Consider the following 25200-nt stretch of genomic DNA (forward strand, 5'->3'; position numbering starts at 1 on the left):
ACAGTGAGGTTCTGGAAGTTTTCAACAGGGATTTGAAGCCAGTATGATTCTAGTGTCACAGTCATCTGCGCTAGATTTCTTGTTGAGGATACATGGCATGGACGTGCCAATTGAAGTGGCCCCATAGATTCTTGATTGGGTATAAATTCAGGGAATCTGGTAGCCAGTCGAATATGGTAAACTCACCCTGGTGGTCTTTGAACCACCCACATACACTGTGAGCTGTGTAACACCTTGCACTGTCCTGCTGGTAGATGCCACTGTGCTGAGGAAAAAATAAACTGTATGCAGGGGTGAAAATGGTACCAAGGATAGATGTATACTTATGCCAATGCATTGTGCCTTTCAGAATGATGAGATCACCCAGGGAATGTCATGAAAACATACCCAAGGTCATAACACTACCTCCTCCAGTATGGACCCTTCCAACGATTGTTGCACGTCTGTACACACCAATGGTCATTGGTGCGATCGAGCATAAAACATGATTATCTGAAAAGGCCACCTATCACCAGTCAGTGGACATCCTGTTGTGATACTGGTGTGCAAATTCAAACCTTTGTCACTGATAGATAGCAGTCAGCATGGGTGCTGCCTGCTCCAGAGGCCCATACACAGCAATGTTCACTGAACAGTCATTGAGGAGACACTGTTGGGAACCCCTTCATTCATCTGGGTGGTTGATTGCTCAGACATTTTGCATGTCTATTTGCCCATACACATCTCCACAGCCATCATTCATGCCTGTCATCTACAGCCAATGATGCACCACAGTTGCCTTGGTGCAGGATTTGGATAGCAGCATTTTGCCATATGCGGTATACTTTAATCATGACAGCATGTGACAGACTTAGCCATTTTGGAAATGCTTCCAGTCTTGGCCTGAAAGCAAATGATCCTGGCCTCTGAGTGTCTGATAAAGCACTCTGTTTTCATATTACGATAAAGACTGTATTGTTTTCTGCATCCCCCTAACACAATTAACATACCTTCCTCTGTTAGTGCTGCTGTCTGAGTTATTATCGCATGTTGATGTTGAAAGAGATGATAGTCGCATTAATGTGACTGGTCCATGTAAATATGAAGTGTGTGCACAGAAAAATGGGGGTTGCAGAGCACAAATTGTGTTAGGATTCATAAATGTGACTACAATGAGAATGTCAGAGTGGCCCATGTGAGAGGAAGAAATGAGGAAACAAAGTATAAATGTAACTGTCTCACCAGTGCAAGACTCCTGCACACAGAGCTAAAAAATTATGATAATTAATAGTGTGAGGTGACATTATGTATGTCTGCATAGCACCTGACTAATAATGTAAAATCTGGACAGAAATACACAATCCAGTTTGCTATATTAATGATTTACTTTATTCTTACACAAAAATTACCCCATCTGTTTATCTTCTCATATAAAAATCTAGGTTGGGGAGGGAAAAAATCACAATTACACATAAACTTCCAGTATAATAAAAGTTCTTCTCATGTTCATTTCATATTATGAACAATAATGGAGAACATAAAGCATATTACATTTTGTTGTTTAACTGCAGAATTGCCAAATATTCTCATCAGTCTTAATGATGACCTGGAACATGCTCATATTTCTAAACATACTTTCAGTGACCAGCTCTGATTCTACTCAATCCCAATAAATTAATGAATTAATGTGACATATTCCCATACATACGTGGAATATGAGACAAATTAAAATTAAGTTATTTTTTTCACATGATGAACCACATTATTAAAAAGAAAAAGCTAAAAGCATTTGGTTTTGGAAATTGAAAACCTGCACTTCATAGTTTCAGGAAGTACAGCCATTTCCAGGTGTTCATGTTAATAATTATGGAAACATATTTCAAGGTTACTTCAGTTTCAAAATATATTTGGTCACATGTAAATGTTATTGTACAGAAATATCATCTGATAAGTATGTTGCACAAACACATTACATATTTTAAGATTAGAATACTATTTAAATGTTCTTACTGTTTCAATACATATGGGAAATCTCAGGAGTGTTATATATTTAGCAATGTCAAATCCAAATTAAAATCTGACCTGAATGAAAAATTAACTTTGAAGTAGAAACAAAACTTACTGTCTTAAATGGCAAAATAACATCAGACTGAACTCTTCCAGGGTAACTTTGCATGCCTGTATACAAATAAAATCTGAACACCATCCGTAAGTTGTATAACATCATGGATAATTTTGTAAATGAATTTTACTATGCAGACATCCCCTGAGATTTCTTGAGGAGTACTGTTAATTTCATTGATCTACAGCAAGGGGCATGTGTGAAATTTTCACAACACAAGGCTTAAGGTCAAGAGATTTGTATGTTGTTTGCTATCAGTTTCAAAAAAGCTTCAGAAAATTAATTAATATAACAATAATAATAATATTTCTGACACAAATACAGAGAATATATAAGATCCACAGATAATCAACAGCTGAATGTCATCCTTTAGTATACATCATTACCTTTGTACAGAATTGTGGCTTTGGGAAAACCTTCATTACTTACGTAAGTATGTTTGGATTCTTCCTAACACTGTGATCATTCATCAGATATTAAGAATAAGAATGAGAGAAGACAAGCAGGCATTCACCATCTCAATTACTTTCAAGAGATGCAGCCATTTCAATGAAAGAAAATACTAAATTCTGATGGGAAGAAAATGCTCCATTAAACCTGAAAGTATTTCATTGTTTGAGCAACACCGGCACAATAATGTATAATTGCCCTGTAGTATGACAAAATCCATATTCAGAGGTTAATGTATGGTACTGATGATCACTTAAAATTCAGATCAAGCATAAATTTTTACTATACAACAGACCATCCACAAATATGCATTTAGTACATGGGCACAGACTAGTGAAAGGTCATTTGGCCTTAAAATATTAAGCCTCTATAAATAAATTTAAACAGATTGTGCATGGAAACTTAAATTCCTGAAACTGAGATCTTGAGGACATATGATAAAACAATGTCTCATTAAAAAATAAATAAATAAATAATAAAAAATGAAAACAGTTCAATAACTGTTGTGGTCTCTAGTCCTAAGACTGGTTCGAGACATGCGATAATCACATAAATCATGTTCTATGGGTATTGATTAGAAATAGGATTGTTGGTAATGTGAAACTGAACATTACACAATGAAAATGTAGATGTAGAAATACCAACTAAGCTTCAAACTGCAGGCTCAAATATTGCATATCGAAACATACAGCTCAATATGAAAACACATTTTAGTATGAAGGTTTTTCCAGTTCCATTGCAATGTTTTATGTATGTATACAATTTTCAAACATGTAACAAAAGGAAACATTAATTAAAAGATATAAATGATTTTAAGATGTAATGACATTACATATATGAATTAATGTTTCAAAACATGTTTCCCTAGGGAAAAGAAACTTTAAACTTTAAGGCTGACAAATAAATTTTTAAGGAGAGCATCAGGCATGTTCTTATTTGGAAGCTTGCGAGGAAGTCCCAAAAAAACAGCACAGAGTTTTCTTCAACAAGTTTTAAACTAAATAAACATTATTACTATTGTTGCAATTATCATAATTATAATTATTATTGTTATTATTATTACTCTTACTTTTGTTGCCATTAGTACAGAAGGCAAGTGCACACTTCAGTCTCATCAAACAAAACTGAGAATGATGGGTAAATAGAATATGTGATGAGTAATTAATGGAATTTGTGAGTAAAAGCACACATTCATCTTCCATTATTATAAAAAAAGCCATTCAAAAAGATTTTTTACATACTAACGGAAGACACATACCCCATGCTGTATAATGCTGAGCTGACTCATACACAGATTCCTCAACATGCCAATGACCAACTTACATCACTTTCATATCATACCATTTCATTTCAACATGAAGTCTTGCAGTGTGATGGAGTGATTAAAAAATTGTTTATCACATGCTCAAAAAAGCATTTTGGATGATTTGTTTATAATATATATATATATTTATATTTATTTATATATGATGGAAAAAATATCACAAACTGTACATGATGAGTCTTTCTATATATTTTCAGTTTCTATACAGACACTTGTGTGTAGCTTTATTTTTTATATCACTTTTGTAGATTTTTTTATAAAAGACTGAAGACATTGTAAAACAATGTTGCAATCATTTTTGCGATTTTTTCGTTACATATAAAAGGAGTCATTCCACAGTCCTGCCTTCTGTCACATCCTAGAGCCTTAACGTGTGAAATCGTTCACTATGGGGTGGATACTGGTGAGAGTGATGACTTTTGAGACTCAAACAAAAAGAGATTTTAATTATATCCTGCTTGTAGAGATTTCAGAGCAAATATTATCATTAACTCACAAAAATAACAAATATAATTTAATTTATGATGTGGCATTAATTTGTAAATGAAAAATCACAAAAAAAATATTTTTGATTAATGCCCCAAAAATATAAAAAATAACTCGTCTTCCCAGGGATGAGGCATTCTATTAAAATGAATATGTTCAACGTACACTTAATGAGTAAAATGGCTATATACTGGATAAATATGGGTAATAAAACAAGAATTCTCACAGTGGAATGCAAAGTTTTGACACATGTTTCACCAGTATTATGTTCTGTACATTTATCTCTGTCTCATCCCTAGGTTTAAATAAAATAGTGTTGATAGAAAGATAATCATAAATATAAAGCAGCTGAAACAATTATTACAGTTTACAAAAGTTTTCTTCACTTAACAAATCTCACAGGTTATCTCTTACATCATTTCAGTTTGAAAGTTGGCACATTCTCTTTCCTAAAAACAGTTTGTACCACTCTTACCCCCACTGGTATTAGAAACACAATGTGAAGTTTTATTTCTCTGACATGTTCCTATTAACACTGACAGACTTCATAACAGAGAACAAGTGCATCTTATCAGTTTTTTAAGCCACAGATGCAGAAGTCTGTCGTTACAGTTTTTTATTAGTATATTGTCTTCATGTATTTTGAGTTCCACACTAAACACTTCTATTATATGTAATGAACAGTATTTTCAGAAAGCATTAAAGCTTCAGAGTTAAACATCTGGCACATTATAAATCCGGCAATGATGGTAGTATAAAACAATCACTCAAAGGCAAAGATCAGCACTCATAACATACACTTTTGAAAAAACAGGCTGTAATTCTTGTGAAACATAGTTGGAAGGAAAACTGCAGTTATCATTTTGTAGGATTTTAGTCCAAGTAAAACAGTATTCATGTGGCAGTCAGTCTCAGATGGCATAAAAGCATCAGTACAGGAGCTCATCTGACTGTTTTTGTAGTCTCGTTTCCAACTGTCCACATTTGTTTGGAAATCAGTGTACTTCCCACAAGAAAGCATTTGTAACCCAGCTGACAGGAGCCTGATGAAAATAACGGTTCCTCCCAACCGTTGCCACATTTGTCATACCACAGGTTCTTCACGTTTGAAGTTGATGTTCTGGCTGGAGCAGAAGTCCCGAGTGATTGGGAGGCAGTTGAAATAAGTACATACTTCACAGTCATAAACAGGGACAATATAAAACAGCACAATAAGAGCTGCAAACAAGAAGGCTGCTGAAAGCAGGCAGACCCAGATGAGGGCTACTTTCTTATGACGATCATACTCCCCAAATGAAACAAATGGTAGCAATGCATATGACAAGAGAAAGCCGAATATGAACCCAAACAAGTGTGCATAGTTGTCGACCCAAGGAAGCAGGCCAAAAACAAAAAGTAACAATGTGATACAAAGCAGCTTCAAAAGAGCGTGATCTGGATGGCGTAACATCTGCCACACATTAAGCACCTCTACAATGAGGCACGCAAGAAGTCCAAATTGTGCACCAGCAGGACCGACCTGAAAACAAAGCAGAAAGAAGCTCCTTTTAATTCACTGAAAATAATTTTTTTATTATATATATGACAACTGTTAGTTTAGTCATCTCAGTTTTAAATAATTTGTCTTCCATTCATCCAAGCTGAAACTTACTACTTCTAGAACTGGGCACAACAATGAAAATGAAATTCGTAACACCAGCTCCAGTTACCAGCACTATATGCAGTGAGTGAACCGAGAGTAGTATATAGCTCAAAACACATTAACCTCCTGACAGGATGTTCTGCCAAGTAGTGGCCATCGTCATACTATTACCTGTGCTGTTGCACTGCTGTGCAGGCATTTGCGCACACAGCTGTCTGTTCTCACCCGTGTAATTATTCCTGTGTTTTGCAGCACTTTCTTGTGGGGCAACATAATCTGACCAGTTCTGCCACACTTTGCTCCAGTCAAGTGATTGTTGTGATTATCAGTTGCCAACAACTAAAAGTTTTTTCAGCAGCAGTGTGATTTTGAAAATAAACAAATTAATTGTGATTCATTTTGAGAGTCGAATGAAGTATTTTATTGAAGGAGTTCATGCATAATATGGTACACTACTTTTTGTAAAATCTGTGTTTCAAGAATTTCTTTCCTTGAGTAATACATTCAGGTTTCTGAACAATACCGTGTAGGAATAACATTGTGAACAAAGAATAAAATTCTTCATTGTTTGTTGGTACCCATTTGTGCACATGCAATCATTGTTTGTGTGTGTCTGCATGGGAACTTACAAATGGTTCAGCACATATTTTGTTGGTCTCATTGGTCATCATTGTCAACATAAAATAATGCGAAAATACCAAGTGGATTCCCAGTATCTGAAAAATGTATTTTTACACCTGGTGTCTCTGTAAGTGCAAATTTACTCCTATCACTGTAAATGTAAGTTTACCCCCATCTGCACTAAAATTGACAGACCATGTTCTTGCAGAACCACAGTCAGCAGTCACACATCTTTTGACACTGCTTTCGCCATTTGACATTTATGTATCAAGGCATTTAACTTCTCATCATCGGCCTTCTTCTCCACACAACACAAATGCCACTGATATCTGTCAAATAACACTTATAATAGGTAGTGCGAACCTTGTGGCTTATATACAAATATAAACACAATTTGTAGAGCCTCCCAAATTTTTCTGACTGTGAGCCCAAGCACCACTGTATTGCGCACAGCACACTGACATCAAGCAGCCTGAACTCAGTCTGGAGAGCACGTGCAACACGGCAGTTGGCATGCCTCAGTCCAGCTCATAAGCACAGCAGCAGTGCTGCAACAGATCCCAAGCTCAGCTCCCAGATCACAGAGCACGCTTGAGAATATAAGCCAAATGCATATTATGGACTACTACTTACAATAAGAGATAAGTAATAATGGGACTAAATATGTGCCATTATTACTGCCATAATATAATAGAGGGAAACATTCCACGTGGGAAAAATATGTCTAAAAACAAAGATGATGTAACTTACCAAACGAAAGTGTTGGTATGTTGATAAACACACAAACAAACACAAACACAGACACAAAATTCAAGCTTTCGCAACACATGATTGCTTCATCAGGAAAGAGGGAAGGAGAGGGAAAGACGACAGGATGTGGATTTTAAGGGAGAGGGTAAGGAGTCATTCCAATCCCGGGAGCAGAAAGACTTACCTTAGGGGAAAAAAGAACAGGTATACACTCGCACACACACACATATCCATCTGCACATATATAGACACAAGCAGACATGCAGCAGTGCTCCAACAGATCTGTTTGTGTCTATATATGTGTGGATGGATATGTGTGTGTGTGTGTGTGTGTGTGTGTGTGTGTGTGTGTGTGCGGGCGCGCGCGCGAGTGTACACCTGTTCTTTTTTCCCCCTAAGGTAAGTCTTTCCACTCTCGGGATTGGAATGACTCCTTACCCTCTCCCTTAAAACCCACATCCTTTCGTCTTTCCCTCTCCTTCCCTCTTTCCTGATGAAGCAACCGTGTGTTGCGAAAGCTTGAATTTTGTGTGTGTGTGTGTGTGTGTGTGTGTGTGTGTGTGTGTGTGTGTGTGTGTGCGCGCGCGTGTTTGTTTGTGTGTCTATCAACATACCAACGCTTTTGGTTTGGTAAGTTACATCATCTTTGTGGGGAACTAGCCAACCAGCCCCACCTCCCCCTTGCAGGGCTGGGAGCTTACTTCCATGTTCTGTGATCCTGTGACAACAGAAGTGACGTAATGGTCACAGTTACTGCCAATCCCTTCTTGTGTTGCAGTGTTTGTAATCAAAGCCCATGGCATAACAGGAATGGTCTCTTCACTCATTTCAAAATAAGGAAAGAAAGTGAGCAACACACAGCACAGAGCAAAGTGGAGTACACAAAGCATTTGATAATGGCTACAGTGCAATAGTTTGCTGAGGTTGGCAGTGCCGTGAATGTTGTACTTCTGGCCTGACCTCTATCAGTATCTTACACATCTATAGGTCAGAACACACTCACCTAAGGCTGCCACATTAAACTGTCTGCATAATACATGGCACAATTTATGTCCTGAAGAGGAAACATGGAATAAGTTACAAAAATAGTGTTTACATAATGAACTGAGAATAACAGCTCATGATGATGAAAGTGTTGCTACAGAAACTACACTGAAAATGAAGGTTAGGTGCAGTCAAACTTCATCTAAAGCTATTATATCAAAAATTTATTATTATAAATGGGATGAAGATAGAAAATGATGTTCATGTGCAAAATAGGTCACCATCAAAACTTTTAAGTAGTTTTGATTTTTTGAATTTGTGAAAAAGGGCCATCATAAAGTGAAACTACTAGCATAGACAAAAGAAAGGACTATATTATGTTATCAACTAGGGTAACATCAGTGGGAAGTTCAAGAAGTCATAACCAGACAGAAGCTTCAAAAATTGAAAAGGAAGTTTTAATGGTGAGAATGACAATTTTTCTGTAGATTCAAACAAACTGGACTGTGATGAGTGGTACATTGACAGTGGTGAAACACTTCACATAACAAATCAGTGTGACTAGTACACTATATAAGAACCACTTGAAATCCTAAAATGATTTAAAAATTGAGGTATTTGGTGCAGGTCAAATGGATTTACATGTTTTCAATTAACAGAGCAATATTTTGAAGACTTTGGTTTTGCCCAAGTGGTCTTGTAACTTGTTTTATGTTAAGAAAGCTCCACAGAAATAAATAAATCAAATAATTGAAAATGATGGCAAATTGTGGGTATTTTTCAAATCCAGTGGCAAAATGAGCTTTATTGTTTGGCTGTGGAAGTAGTTCATCAAGAAAAGTCTTATGTTATTGCTAAAACTGATGATACTTTACAGACATGGCATGAAAAAATGGATCATTAAAATAAATTCTATGTGCACCACTTTTTAAGGATTCTGATATAGAGACAACTGATGTCAGCTCTTGTGAGGAGTGCACCTGTGGTAAACATCATCAGCTGGCGAATGGTGAGAGAGTGCACACTAAATGAGGAGTTTATGCAGAAATTTGTGGATGGATGGAAGAAAATGATTCACTCATGTTTTGTTGTTTTTATGGATGATTTTTCCAGTTTCAGGGTAATGTATCTTTTGAGAAGATAGAGATGAAATTAAAGGAAAGTCATTACTGTTTATTAAAATGATTAAGTCTCAATCTGAAGTTTCTGTGAAAGTATTACATACAAACAATGGTAAGTTGTTTCATAATAAAGATGTACACAAGTCTGCTGAATCAGTTTGACTGAAACATTCAATTACTGTGGCATATACTTCCTCAGCAGAACGGAGTTGCTGAGAGGAAAAATAGAATAGTTCGCAAAATGGCATATTCTTGGCTCTGCTCAGCTCTGCTGAATAACTACTAAAAGCATTGAAGGGTGAGACAGTTTCGGCTGCAATGTACATTCCGAGTTGAACTGGTCCCACAAAAATGAAAATAAAACTCCAATTGGCATATTTCTTAAGAAAGAAGGTCATTTCGATAATTTGGTGATGTTTGGTATGGGGTGCTACATGGAGGTACCATGTTTACTTTCCTGGAAAGAGGAAAAAAATAAAATAAAATAAAATAAAATAAAAATGTATTTGCGTGTCTGCAGAGAGATACAATTGAACTGGAAACAATTAAGAAACCTTTACACAGGAGACTGCAAGGGTTACTGATAATTCAGATATAGATGAAAGGGAAGATGTTGCAGAAACTGAATGTGAAAATGTTGATTGTGAAGGGGATGGTTAATGATATTGTATGACCCATGATGTAACTGTAAGTGAAGAAATGGTTAGTAGTTCTTTGTACAACACTGAGGGACAAGCTGAGACCAACTTGGAAGCAATAAATAAAGACACAGGAATCCACAATTTACATGTACAGTGAAACTTGAAGAAACCATCATGTTACCGCAAAGATTCAACCCATCAATCAAGAATGATGCTACTTTGTGAAATGTCAAGAAATTATAAAGCAGTAGTGCAGTCAGGCTATTCTGAAGAATGGAAGAAAGCAATGGAGGAAGACATCATGCTCTGAAGAAGAATAAAACATGGAAACTAGTTGACAAAACCGAAGCAAATGAGATGACTGAAAATTGATGGTTTTTTTTTTCCCTACAAAATTAAATTCAAATAATGAAATGGTTTGATATAAGGCTCATTTGGTGGCAACATGTTATACCCAACATTCTGGAGTACATTATGTTTACACATTTAACCCTGTAGCAAGATTTGAGCCAATGAGAGCCCTGTTGAATGTTGTGATTCAACATGATTGGTGTATCTAAGGACAGCATTTCTCAATGGTACTTTGAAGATGAAATCTACATGGACCAACCAGAGGCTTTGCCGATGGTACACAACATGTATATAAATTACTGAAGAGCTTGTAGGGTTTAAAGCAAGCCTCAAAATGCTGAAAGTAATTTATGACCTAACTGTTCAGATCCATATATGTTTTATGGTGAAAACTTGGTACTGATGTTCTATGTTGACAATGGACTGGCTATGGGCTCTATTGATGCAATAACTAATTTATTGAGTAGCAGAGTAAACATTTTCAGATCACTGTAGAAAAGATGCATTACATTATGGACTTGTAAATCAACAAATTCGACAACTGTATTCAAATTAATCAGTACGAATATGTGAAGAGAATGTTAGAGTGCAAAACCATTATCTTTATTCATTGAGCCAGGATGGAAACAAGGTGCATAATCTTCTTTTAATAATACTAAACTACTGAGGAAGACAGCAGTTGGAAGTTTGATGTATTTAACACAAGGTGCAAGACCAGATTTGTCATACTTAGTTAATGTCACATCAAGAGTTAAAGATTCACCAATACAGACACATTTTCCATTGCTCAAACAAATATAGTACACAGGTATCTTAAATCAATTATTAGGCCCTGCAGATGGCAGTAAGATTGAGAAGGATGACTACTGCAATATTGAAGTTTCTAGTGATGATGATCATGGTGGAGACAGAGGCACAAATGATCAACAAGTGGCATTCTACTCAAGTTTCATGGATGACCAATTAAGAGTAAATGTAAATTAAAGCTCTTTCTTCAATGGAGGCAGAATACATGACTGCAAGCAAAGCTTTCTAACACTTGTGTTTTTAGACTGACTTCTGAAAGAAGTAGCAGCTGTTGATGAATCCTCAGGTCCTACTGTGCAAAGTTACAGGTGTGTGTGTGGAAGACTGTGGAAATATCAGTATCAGTATTTATTCAGTGTTGTTAGGAAGATGCATACAGTGTGCATTATTAATCTCCGAAGGTTGTCAGTTGTCATCACAGAAACTTTCTTAATTCACTACAGAGTGGAGTTGGGAGTGCTTTGAAGGTTTTGACATATTCTTCCAGTGCTGTCATACTTTTGTGGGATTTATATAAACATTTTGTTTAAAAACAGCGTTTGATGTTTTATCAACAGTTTAACATAAAAAGTGAAAGAAACATAATTTTTCTATTAAACACTGTACTATAAAATGTTTCATATGCATGTGCAAACACTTCTGTGTCATTAGCTCTTGAGAAATTAGTCCATGTTATGCTCCTTCCAATAACACTGCATTCACTCTTCCATGTGATGCATCAGATTCAAAGATATATACAGTGTGTAACTTTACATTACTTATGTTACTGGGTAGGGTTATTGTTCTGGAAATAAAATGTGTAGTGTGTTTCTGTTTTATCTTTGAATTCAAATACTTCTGGGAATGTAAGTGCCACCTTTACTTTTGACTGCTGCATTGGTAAACTGTTAACACTAATAAGCACTAAATTACTATGTGTTATTATAGGTTATCTGTCTTGAGCTAACTGCAATGTAATTAAATAGAATTACACCAGAAGCATTTTGCTTTTATTTCTAAAGCATCTTCTGTGGCATTCTGTAAATTGGATACATACATTTGTACATTTATTTTTTGATTCTTCTTGGTTAAAAACAGTGCTTTCTTTATGAAGTTAGTCTGTAAGCTACTTACGGTGTTTCCTTACATAGTCTGCACCTTCCCCTCTTGTTAGCAGTGGCTGATGTCAACAGGCTTCATTTCACATCTACAGTTTTTGGTATTTTGCCTTATTTCCTGTGCTGCACTATTTATAATTGACTTTCTTAACCGTTTTTGATTCATCACTGCTGCAGTGTTTATTCCTATTCGTTTGTTTACGTTCATGTTGTGAGTGTTGCCAACCTATGAAATTATTTTGTGTGTGTGTGTGTGTGTGTGTGTGTGTGTGTGTGAGAGAGAGAGAGAGAGAGAGAGAGAGAGAGAGAGAGGGAGGGGGGAGGGAGTTAGTGAAAGTGTCTTATATGTAGATAGAGACATGAGAGGTGTTGGGTGGTTCCCCCCCCCCCCCCCCCTCCCAAGAATGGGGATGGGGTAGAGGGGGGGGGGGGGGCAAGGATGAGAGGGATGGCCTGGACAGTGATTATGGGATAGATTTGGGAGGTAGTGGTAAATGCCTTGTTTTTTGGAAGTATTGGATATTCTGTGTGTGTATTTGTGGTTGTAAGTCATTGTGTACCATCTTTTACCATCTGTTTCTTTCACACATTGTGCTGTTTCTGTTATTGTATTTGTGTATTTCCTTGTGTGTGATTTTGTGCTTGTGTTGGTGACAGTTGGGTGTTTGTTCTTTTCTATTTCTAGATTTTATTGTTCAACTTTGTTACTAAGTTCTCTTTGTATTCATTGTTTCAGAAATACTTTGCAAAAACAATAGGAAAAACTGGTCTGTATCAGAAATCAGGAATATACCAACTGAAATGCAATACATGTGATGGAAGATAGATAGGCCAAACCAGCAGGACATTTGACACCAGATACAAAGAACATGTAAGAGCATGGAAGTATAGGACAAATCATTCAACTTTTGCAGAACACTTACACCAATACCAACATAAAATTACAACCAGAGACACAAATATGGAAATCATAAGGATAAACAACAACAAAAAACACCACCTCACATTACAAGAAAACTACCACATCTAAAAAACCATAACAGATAAGAAACAACTCATAAAAGATCAGATCAACTTGGTTAACCACACACTCTTAAACTGATTGACCACTTAATATAACATTTAAAGTACAAATATAACCACAGGCACCTTTTATCCATTTATCCTAAAGGATTTATTGGTGCCTAAAGGATTTATTGGTGGCCAACTCCTTCTACTCCGTTGATGAATTTCTTAGTAGAATCAACTGATTTCTATATATATACAATATAACTTCTGCACAATTTCAGTGCAGTAATACGTTCATTGTAAATAAGAGTGTGTGTGTGTGTGTGTGTGTGTGTGTGTGTGTGTGTGTGTCTAAGTACAATCTAACTTCTGCACCAGTTCAGTGCAGTAATGTGTTCATTGTAAATAAGTATTTATTAGTTGTATTACACATTTACTACCTTATAAATAAATTAAAAAGAAACTTTTTTATTTTAAATTCAGTGCATTAGTATTTGCAAAATGATTGTTTCATATAGCGTACATTAAAAAATGATGACCATGCCACTTGGGACCTGTGGAATGGGACATTAGCTTATTTGTTTGAGTTGTAAATATTTGTCATGTATTGTTGTTTTTATGACATGTTCTACATCCTGGAAGACCTCCTCACTACGGATCAATTGGAATGATAGTAAATCTAATATAATCTAATCTAATCTTACCCAACAACTCTCACATCTCTATCCTCATACAAGACATTTTCACTTAATCTCTCTCTCTCTCTCCCTCACACACACACACACACACACACACACACACACACACACAAAATCATTTCATAGGTTGGCAACACTCACAACATGAACAAAAACAAACAAATAGGCCTAAACACTTCAGCAGTGATGAATCAAAAACAGTTAAGAAAGTCAATTATAAATACTGTAGTGCACGAAATCATGCAAAATCTGCAAATGTGAAATGAAGCCTGTCGACATCAGCCACTGCTAACAGGAGGGGAAGGTGCAGACTGTGTAAAGAAACACCGCAAGTAGCTTACAGATTAACTTCATAAAGAAAACGCTATTTTTAACCTAAAAGAATCAAAGAATAAATCTACAAACGTATGTATCCAATTTACAGAATCCCACAGAAGATGCTTTATAAATAAAAGTGAAATGCATCTGGTGTAATTCTTTTTAATTACATTGCTGTCAGCTGAAGACAAATAACCTATAATAATAGATGTTAACAGCTGCTGTGGAAGATGGTCACACAAACAAACGTAATTACTAATTTTTACACTATACTGAACTTACCTCTGCTCGGTAGGGTACAAAAATGGCACTTGCCAGGTTTCCAGCCATGCCTGAACCCAAGTATATGATAGCTATTCGTAGGGGACCTGTGAGTTTCTCCAAATCTCTCATCAGAAAATACTGAATCACAAGGGTTATTGCAAGGTGTAGTACTCTGTACAGAAAGAGAAAGAAATACCTGTCACTATAATGTAACAAGAGAAAAAACAATCAAAATTAATGTAGTGCAGGAATAAATGAATTAGTTTTTGAACATTTTGAGAATGCTAAAAATGTTACTCCATATTCAAGAAAATAGTATAAATTTAAGTCATGGTTATGAAACTGTTGGACATGCAGATTCATTTATTATTAATGTAACATTTGCTAAAAGTAACATACATAATAATGGACACTGCTACTCAAGCAAATAGGAGTTGTTGTAAATGGGTGTGTTAGAAGGGCACCCAAGAGTCATTTACCAGAGATAGCAACAATACTTCAAGTACTATAATCTCCTGCAGATACTGATTCTTCTGCAGGAATACAGAATCTATCACTACTCATCCACTTGACTGTGAATGGTATGTCAATGTGTGATTAGTCCTATGTCAAGGGAGGCAAGCAGAAAAGCATAACGATCCACTAACCATCAACAGTTTGAACACATGGCAAATAATGGTACCCCTTAGGGAAGAGGCAGCAAGAAATGGGAAGGAACACCATGTGCACTAAGTGTGTATGCCTGGATGCCTCACTCAATATGTTGAAGAGGCTACCCCAACAACCACTGAAGGAACAGAGTTTAACAAACTGCAGACCGTGGCACATGTTGGGGTTAACAATGCCTGTTGTCTGGACTCGATATCATACTCAGATCATTCCACTGAATGACAGAAGGTTGACAATACCAGCCTTGCTCACAGAGTTTCAATGAAGCTCACAATCTGCAGTACCCAGAACACATCATGGCACTTGATTTTGAGTGAAGTGGAAGGTGCAAACCAGAGACTGAGAAGGTTCTGTGCCAAGCTGGACTGTGATTTCCTAGGCTTGTGGTACAGGGCTGAGATACAGAAGACCCCCTAAATGGGAGGTGTGCACTGCACATCAAAGAAATAATAATACAAGGTACATCAATAAGAATCACCCGATTTAAAAAAATCGTAATTATTATGTTACTTGAGATATGTGCATGAACAACATACTGTCGGAAAGAGCAAACTCTCAAGTTTTGCACAGTTCCTGCTAGGTAGCAGCAGTGTGCACCCACTTCAGTTCTAGTAAAAATTGTGTTGGGACAACAGAAAGAATTTTGTGTTCTACATTTTGTGGAGTGCAAGTCAGTAACAACTGTTAAGCATGACTTTTATACTAGGTATGGTGTGGATCCTCTACAGCACAGAGCATTAGACGATTGCATGAACAATTCTGAGAAACAGGTTGTTTGTGTAAAGGCAAATCACCAGGCCATCCCCGAGTGTCTGACACAGACGTCAAACTCATCTGCCATAGTTTCACAAGGAGTCCGCAGAAATCTGTTCATCATGGAGCTTGACAGCTCAACATGCCCCCAATGTCCATCTGGCGTGTGTTGCTTCCACATTTATGCATGAAACCATATAAAATTCAGCTACTGCAAGCTCTATGTGAAGTTTAGTGACGAGTCAATATTCCATTTAAATGGAAAGGTAAACAATCATAATGTGAGAAAATGGGGTACAGAACAACCACACGAAGTTGTACAACATGAGGGGAACTCTCCAAAATTTAATGTGTTTCATGTAGTTTCATGGTGAAAGATCTATGGTTCATTTTTCTTTGCCAATAACACTGCTAAAGGAAGCACATATCTCGATATGGTTGAGAACTTTCTTTCCCACAATTTGAGACTGATTTGAATGACTTCTTTTGTCAACAGGATGGGGCACTGCCACAATGGCATCTGGAAGCAGGAATTTTTAAATCAAAGGATTACTGAACGATGGATTGGTCACCCTAGACCAAATGATTCAGCCTTACATTACTGGCCTCCAAGGTCACCGGATGTGACTGTATGTGATTATATCTTGTGGGGGGTTTATAAGAGACTGTTCATGTGCCTCCAGTACCAGCAACAATGAATGAGCTGAGATATTGCATAACAGCAGCTGTAGAAGCTGGAACTCAGAACATGCTTGCTGCAGTGTGGGAACAGTTTGAATACAGCATTGACATATACCATGCACCTCAGGGGGGGCTATTGAACACTTATGAAAAGGTATGAAGAAAAAGCTTTTTGCGTTTTCCGTTCATCAAAAAACAAAATTCATTGTATATGTTTATTAGTTTCAGAAATATAGACATGGCAAATCGGATGATTATTTTTGATACACCCAGTATTAAAATACTAATTGTTATCTGTTGAAGCATTCAAAAGTCAGCACCTGAGTTTGAAGCATCCCAAAAAGAAATGAAGGTCACATGATACTAGGTATAGAAAGCTGGTAAAAACTTGAACTTGACAGCAGTGAAATTTTTGGGGGAAATTTAACTGTATATCAACAGGATAGGTTAATGGTAAATCAGTGTGGTGTCTCAATACACAAGAAACACAAATGTACCAAGACAGAAATTGACACTGTATGCCAAATTATTGGGACAATGCTTAGTATCAGGGGTGGGCATAAAATTATAACTGGAACCTTCTATCGACCACCATACTCACCTCCCAATATACACGAAAACTTTAGAGAAAACTTTAGTTCACTAGCACATAAGTACCCCAACCATACTGTAATTATGAGAGGAGATTCAAATTCTTCATAATTAAAGATAAGAAGGAGTGATCTGTAATTGCTTTGAAGAAAAGCTAAGATCACGTCCAGTACTATTTATTCATGACGATCAATTTCAACAGATAAGACTGATATCTTCTGATCTTCAAAAAACTTGTTGAATTATGGCGGTATGGCACATGTGATGCAGTCATAATGGAACAGAACAAATAACAATATGATTTTTAAAGGTAAGAAGATGACAGATTTAACTGTTGAAACTGGTCATTACAAATAAATATATTGAATACAATCTTGGCTTTTAAATTTTCTTCACTGTATGAGACTTTAACCATCCAACAATCAATTGGAATAATTACAGATTTTTATTCGTGTGCTTGACAAGTCATCCTGTGAAACATTTCAAAATGCCTTCCCTGAAAACTACCTAGGATAGATGGTTCAGAACACCACCAATTATGGGAATATTTTAGCTCTAACGGCAATAAACAGATCTGACTGCTAAACAGATCTAATGGCAATAGACAGATATGACTGCTAAGGACACCCACATCAAAACTTGTATCAGTGACCATGGACTAGTTGTAGAAACAGTGATTGTCATGGTAAAAAAGGGCAACTAAAACAAGTAGAAAGATTAATATGTTGAATAAACTAGGTAAAGGAACAGTGCTGTCATACCTCAATGAAGAACTTGAAATTTTTTGCACACCACTGGAGGATGTAGAGGAATTATGGCTCAAGTTTGAAACAATATAGCTGACGATGCACAGGATATATGTACCCAGTAGAACAGTTCAAGACGGAAGGGACCATCCAATGTATACAGTCATTTTACAGAAACTTCTAAGAAAGAGACATTATAGGTGCGACCGAGTGAGATGGCACAGTGGCTAGCACACTGCACTGGCATTCGGGAGAATGACAGTTCGATCCCATGTCCAGCCATCCTGATTTAGGTTTTTCATGATTTCCCTAAATCACTCCAGGCAAATGCCGGGATGGTTCCTTTGAAAGGGCACGGCCAACTTCCTTCCACATCCTCCCCTAATCCGAAGAGACTGATGACCTCACTGTCTGGTCTCCTCCCCCAAACAACCCAAACCCAACATAATCAGGGTGTTCATGCGGACAAGGAAACAAATTCCCAGATTTTTCCCGGATATGCTGTTTAAAGACAGCAAAGGACTTGGAAGAGCAGTTGAACAGAATGGATGGTGTCTTGAAGGGAGGATATAAGATGAACATCAACAAAAGCAAAACGAGGATAATGGAATGTAGTTGAATTAAGTCGGGTGATGCTGAGGGAATTAGATTAGGATATGAGACACTTAAAGCAGTAAAGGAGTTTTGCTATTTGGGGAGCAAAATAACTGATGATGGTCGAAGTAGAGAGGATATAAAATGTAGACTGGCAATGGCAAGGAAAGCGTTTCTGAAGAAGAGAAATTTGTTAACATAGAGTATAGATTTAAGTGTCAGGAAGTCGTTTCTGAAAGTATTTGTATGGAGCGTAGCCATGTATGGAAGTGAAACATGGACGATAACTAGTTTGGACAAGAACAGAATAGAAGTTTTCGAAATGTGGTGCTACAGAAGAATGCTGAAGATTAGATGGGTAGATCACATAACTAATGAGGAGGTATTGAATAGGATTGGGGAGAAGAGAAGTTTGTGGCACAACTTGACTAGAAGAAGGGATTGGTTGGTAGGACATGTTCTGAGGCATCAAGGGATCACCAATTTAGTATTGGAGGGCAGCGTGGAGGGTCAAAATCATAGAGGGAGACCAAGAGATTAATACACTAAACAGATTCAGAAGGATGTAGGTTGCAGTAGGTACTGGGAGATGAAGAAACATGCACAGGATAGAGTAGCATGGAGATCTGCATCAAATCAGTCTCAGGGCTGAAGACCATAACAACAACAACAACAACATGCTGTTTAAGAACTATACTTTCTCCCAGGTGAAAATTCACTTTTTCCGTGCTAAGTGACAGTAGGTTTCCCATAGATTTTTCCTTTGGAACTGTAAAACTTATCAATCCTTTGAGTGGTTAACATTTTATACACTGGCATAGAACTTCTCAGAAAAAAAGAAAAAACAGGGGAGAGAAGTTTTGAAAAGGCTTTTGAGGGAAAAGAAGAGAGAGAGAAGTTTTGGAAAGACTTTTGATGTGCAGCAACATATACACTGCATATTTTTGTATTATGAAAGTATAAATTCAAATTGCATCAAACACAGCACGTTAGTTTCCAGAGCAATGAAATAGAGATTGTGATGTCCTTTTGTAAGCCAATCATATCTCATGCCATGTGATCTCGCCAGCCGGTGACAGCAGATATTCAGAGCATAGGACCTGTCTTATAGTCAGCCAATAGCAAGATCACTGTTATGTAGTGTGAATACACAAAGAGGAAAAGTTAATGGTTTACAATAATATAAATAGTATAGATACAAGAAAAGCTAAGCTTTCACATGTAATATTGGTTTCAAAGATTAATAAGCTATAAGAGTAGCTAAGCTTTCACATGTAATATTGAACTTTTTTTGCGTGTGTTATACTTTAAGATACATAACACAAATGTGCCAGTAAATTTAAAATAATGACATAAATGTTTGGTCTTCTGGGCTCAAAATTCTTGTAAGTGGCTGGTTCTCAAAATGTTCAGTTATTAAATGCTCTGTGATTTAAGAAATTCATCCCACTTTATCACACGTAACATAATTCATCTTCGTAAAAAGAAATTTACTTTGAAAATAATGCTTTTTGAATCACCATTCGCAATACTATCTCGAGACTGTTAGAAATAGGTTTGACTTGGCAGTTGCCAGAGAACACCAGAAAACAAGTATTATTGCATGTGCGCAGCTGCAGTGGTGTAGGAAGTCTGCATGCTTGTATGTATAAAGCATTAAGAGAGCTTACATTACACCTTAAAAGAAAAGGGACATCAGAGGATACGCCACAAGCATTGGAATTTTGTTGAAGTACACATTGGTTTTTTCCAAATTCACAATTAAGTAGGTCCCATCTGAAATTAAGCTTTTCAGTGCGGTTTTTGGGATGTAATTTCTTGGAGTACCAGTACTGTACTATCTCATATTGGTTCTGTATTATGGCATAATGCCATACATGGCAGAAGATGAAAACATGCACTTGAAATTCAGCGAACAGTTGGAACTAGTCGATACCGTGGAACGAAACACTTCATTTCAAATAAATTGATTGCCTCAGGGGAAAGATTAATAAACCCACATTTCTTTGGCAAACTGACAAAAATAGCTTCATTGTTCTGCAAGCTGATTAATGCTTGACTGCTAATAACTTGGAAATAAAATAAAATCAGAAAACTGAAACTAATAATATATTTTTGCCCTCCATAATTATGTGAATGTATTATAATTCAGTTGATAGCTCGCAGCCGCAGAAATCTGTTTTGTTTTCATTTAACGTAGGAGCTATAAAGGAAGAGGAAACAGTGAAGTCACTTAGCGCAAACAGGGATCAGGTGGAGACTAACCCCCTCCCCACAACTCAGACAACTCTGCACGCGCGCAAATCTGGCAGCTAGGGTGCACGAGAAAAATTTTTCTCATTATAATCTGGCTGCTTGCTGCTGCTGCCGATACAGCCAACAGCCACATTTCAAGTAGCAGGAAGGGGGAGAAGGAACAGCTCCAAGGCCCACGAGAAAGACAGGCTGTGGCACGTACGTCACGAAGGTAGGCCTGAACTCTGCGGGCTTTCAAAAATATAATGAAATGATGAGGTGTGGTGGCCCTCAAATATGCATCCACAGACTCAGAGTTGAAATATTAAAAGTTTTGACTGGTTTCATTGTCTAGGGGCTGGGATACATAGTTGCCACATTACAACTCAAGTACTGCTGAGTCTACAGTATACAATATGAATATACATATGAATTGAATGGTCGATGGTTCCTATAACTCGGCAATGCGAATGTAACATAGAAACTTATAACTAAAATACTGCAATTAAATAAAATGTGCAGGAACTATTTTTAACGACTTTAAATGGTAAGTATGATAGTAGAAGTACTTTTGAGAATGTGGTATATTTCTGCAAAACACTTACTGGTGTCGATGGTCCAGCAATTAAACAAAATATAAGTTTAATAACAGGGAAACAATAGATTCCTACTTTTTGTAATTAGTTATGAACAACAACATAGCTCACAAAATATTCACTTCTAAACGCATACTATGTCTTCACTGCAGAAGCCACAGAAATCACACAAGAACACAAGTCAGCACTCCAAAATAATTCTATCTCCTGTGACCACATGCAAACCGCTCCACACTCTCCAAGTCTCTCCCACGACTGTGTGTCCCCATCGCATCTCCCTCACATCCTGTGTGACCGTCCATCATGCCACACTGTTCACAACTGCCCCTCCATTCGCTTTGGTAGTTGCTTCCCTTAGTAATGAGCACTGTGACTGGCGATAGTGCTCCTGCCATGTCTCCAAGCCAACGCACACTCACAAACATTTTGAAACACATTCTAAATACTGGATTTACATTTAAATAGCTTGAAATTAAACAAATATTTCTACGGCTGGACCATAAACATACTCTAACACACATTATTAAATACATAAACCAATTAAATAAACATATATCAAAGAAATAGCAACGAAAGGTAGGCCAGTGGCCTAATGTCTCTGTGCTTTCTAAAACACAGTAAATATTTGACCAATTTCTTCATGAATAGTATATATAAGATACAAACGAAGACATAGATGAATAAATATATTTATAAGCATGCTGCTACCATTTTCTCGTGCAACTGTGGAGTACTTATGGACTGATGCGATCGATAGTAATCAGCCACTTTGACCTCCAATAACTCATGTACTATTCAAGTTACATGCCTGTAATTCATACTAACTTAGGTTTCACTAATAGCATTCTAAAGACACTTTGATCGATGAAATCGGATGAACTATTTAGATTTTGGACATTCGTTGCTGGGTGTTACTTGTATAATTTACTGTCAGATACTAAACTTTAAATTAATAGAGATATTGAAAATCTGATTACACCATCAGAATCATCATGCAAATAATGGTAAGGTAGATTTTTCTTTTCGAGGTATCATGATTCATCTGGCTACTATTAATTTCTATATGAACTGTGAAATGTCTCCCATGATGGTTTCACAAAGTCCGCCCTCTTTGGCACTCTCCGCATACAAGTCTCTTTCATCAACACAAAATCACCAAGAAATTCCCTGCCTGGACCCCGGCTAATGTTTGGCACCACACGGCTGCTGATGAGCTGTGAACCGCCGAGAGGCCCCAGCGTGGCCACACCAACTCCGAACTTGGAATTCAGAGCGCCACAACTCGCCCGTTACCTCACAACTTGCTCGCCCAGCTCTTCCACTTAACAGTCCTCATTTCATACAAGAAGTGGTGCCTTAAGCAACTGATAATCATTTTGGCATGATTCTAATTTTACTGTAACCTAGTAAAGCTGCAACAAATTATAAGTAGACCTGTAGACTTCCGATCATTGTAGGACTAATAACAGTAAGACTCCATAATAACGGATTCCAGTAGAAGAAGCAATTCTCATTTGTACGTACACACCTTGTCATGAGTTAACAGGTGTAGAAACGCATTTTGTCTGATGAGTTGAGCGAGCGAGTGAGCACAGGCCTACCTTCGTGATGTACGCACCATGGCCTGCCTTTCTCCTAGGCCTCATACTGCTCATACGCAAGTCAACTCCGCTTTGCACTTAAGCCCCCTGGCAAACCTATGTAAACAATTGTGACATCGCACTTATAGAAAGCTGATTATTGTTATGAAGTATTACATAGTCTTCGGCCTACGGCCTTTTTGACATATTTATGCTGCTTGCAGACATTTGTGCATGCACAGTCTTTTGTTGTTGTAAATGGTGAAATTCCTTTCCAGCTAAAGTTTTATTTTTTTCCTCTAATTTATATTTTATTGTTGCAGTATTATTCTCCAGTAGCAGGATACAGTAACATTCTTTGCTACAGAATCAATTCTTACCAGTCAAAATTACAAAAATTTAACTGAAAAAACAATGAAAAATTCCCAGAATTCTGAAAAAGTCCCAGGTTTTTCTTGGCTTTCCCCGGATGAAAAAATTCCCAGGCTTTTCCCAGATTTCCTGGGTTGTATACACCCTGATAATAGATGCAAAACAAAGCATAAGGCTGTGAAGACAGTGCCCCGAAGATTGTCACTGACCAGTGATGACAGCACAGAGTGAAGTGTTTGCACCCAAAATAGTTAGTTCAGGCCAAGAGACTGCAGTAGCAAGATGTTTGTGTATAATGCTGTGTAAAATAAATTACATGTATTGAGATTCTTTGTCTATGCATGTCTACACCATGGAGGGACCAGCAGACATAACTTGGTGCCCACCAAGTGTTTTACAAGGTTCGATGATTCCAATTGTATCACATATTAATCCTGCTCAGTATCCACAGTACTCAGAACAACAAACAGTATGCAAATTGCAAATTAGAATAGGATGTGGGTGCTGACATTACTGTGCAGAATACAGTGACTGTGATGCAACAATGGATACTTTCAACAGGTAACTGGAGCTCTGAACATAATACAAAGACTTTTAGTCATCCATCACAAGCTATAAGTGTATGGAATGATTTTACACCTTCCATATCTTCAGCACCTACTCCATCACATATACAGACTTCTGGTAAGACCACTCCGTACTAATAACAATTGTGCAACACCGACGACATGTGCTGTGAAACTACAAATTTAGTGTTTGCAAAGGACAAATAATATTCCAACTGCCAATCCTAAATCTACAGTAATGTACACCCCTACTGCATCTCTTATGCTCTGTGATAACAAACTTTTCATGTGACCATTCCGCAACACAACCTAGGGCAAAGGTAATGCCATGTTTCATTGAAAAACTATGTAATGTCTACAGGCAAAAGCCATGGTAGTGCCTTATTATCCAGCCCTCACAGGGCAGCAACCAGTGGACTACACTGCACAATGATGATTAGTAACATAACCTAAAATCCCTCTAGTCAGGCCTGACAAAGTGACATTATGATTTGCAATGACAGAGTGCATATTTGTGACGTTAGGAATTGCCGATGATAACTTTCAATTTGTGATGCTAATATGCCATCTCGCTGAGCACACAGAGTTAATCATTGACCTAATACTCACCCTTCCTACCAGTAATAAATTCAACACATCGAAGGCACCACTCTTGCAATGTATTTCTCGCTCACCGGAGCAATGGGTGCGGCAAGTGATTTACCAGGAACATTTACTGGACGGCACACCCTCTCAACTGTGGCACTGCCTTATGGTCATTAGTGGATCCATCCTGATGCCTGACCTTGCCCTCTGGACACTATGGATTGTGAAGCCCCCTTAGCAAATGCAGATGATAATGATCACACACAAAAAGATATGCTGGACAGGAAATTGGCTCCGGCAGACAGATACTTTACAGTCACGCAATATAGGTAGTGAATCAGCACAGGTGAGCCTATCCCTCTTCCCATCTGACTGGCCAGCACATAGAGTGAAGCAATGTTATCTGACAATGAGGGAAGCTGACATCGCAACCCCCTGGCCCGAGCACTGGCACCTGGAGTGCCCACTTCATGGCCCCACCAGGCCAGCTGATTCTGCTAACCTGCTGCCTCCTCACTGCAGGTACGATGTACATATCAGCCATACTGCTCTCAACTGCTTGCACCCAA

The 25200-nt window shown here is 37.4% G+C and overlaps 1 protein-coding gene across 1 annotated transcript in view; it reads right to left on the minus strand.

The window, feature by feature from the left end:
* Positions 1-1467: 1467 nt before the first annotated feature.
* Positions 1468-25200, minus strand: part of LOC126457652 (inactive rhomboid protein 1) — a 284568-nt gene continuing 260835 nt past the window's right edge. The window contains exons 13-14 of the mRNA XM_050094140.1: positions 14682-14835; positions 1468-5880 (exon numbers count right to left, since the gene is read on the minus strand). Of these exons, the coding sequence (XP_049950097.1) occupies positions 5446-5880; positions 14682-14835 (589 nt within the window). The 3' untranslated portion in view covers positions 1468-5445. The remainder of the gene's footprint in view (positions 5881-14681; positions 14836-25200) is intronic.

The sequence above is a fragment of the Schistocerca serialis genome, chromosome 2 (assembly GCF_023864345.2).
Source record: "Schistocerca serialis cubense isolate TAMUIC-IGC-003099 chromosome 2, iqSchSeri2.2, whole genome shotgun sequence".
In the NCBI taxonomy this organism is placed as follows: domain Eukaryota; kingdom Metazoa; phylum Arthropoda; class Insecta; order Orthoptera; family Acrididae; genus Schistocerca; species Schistocerca serialis.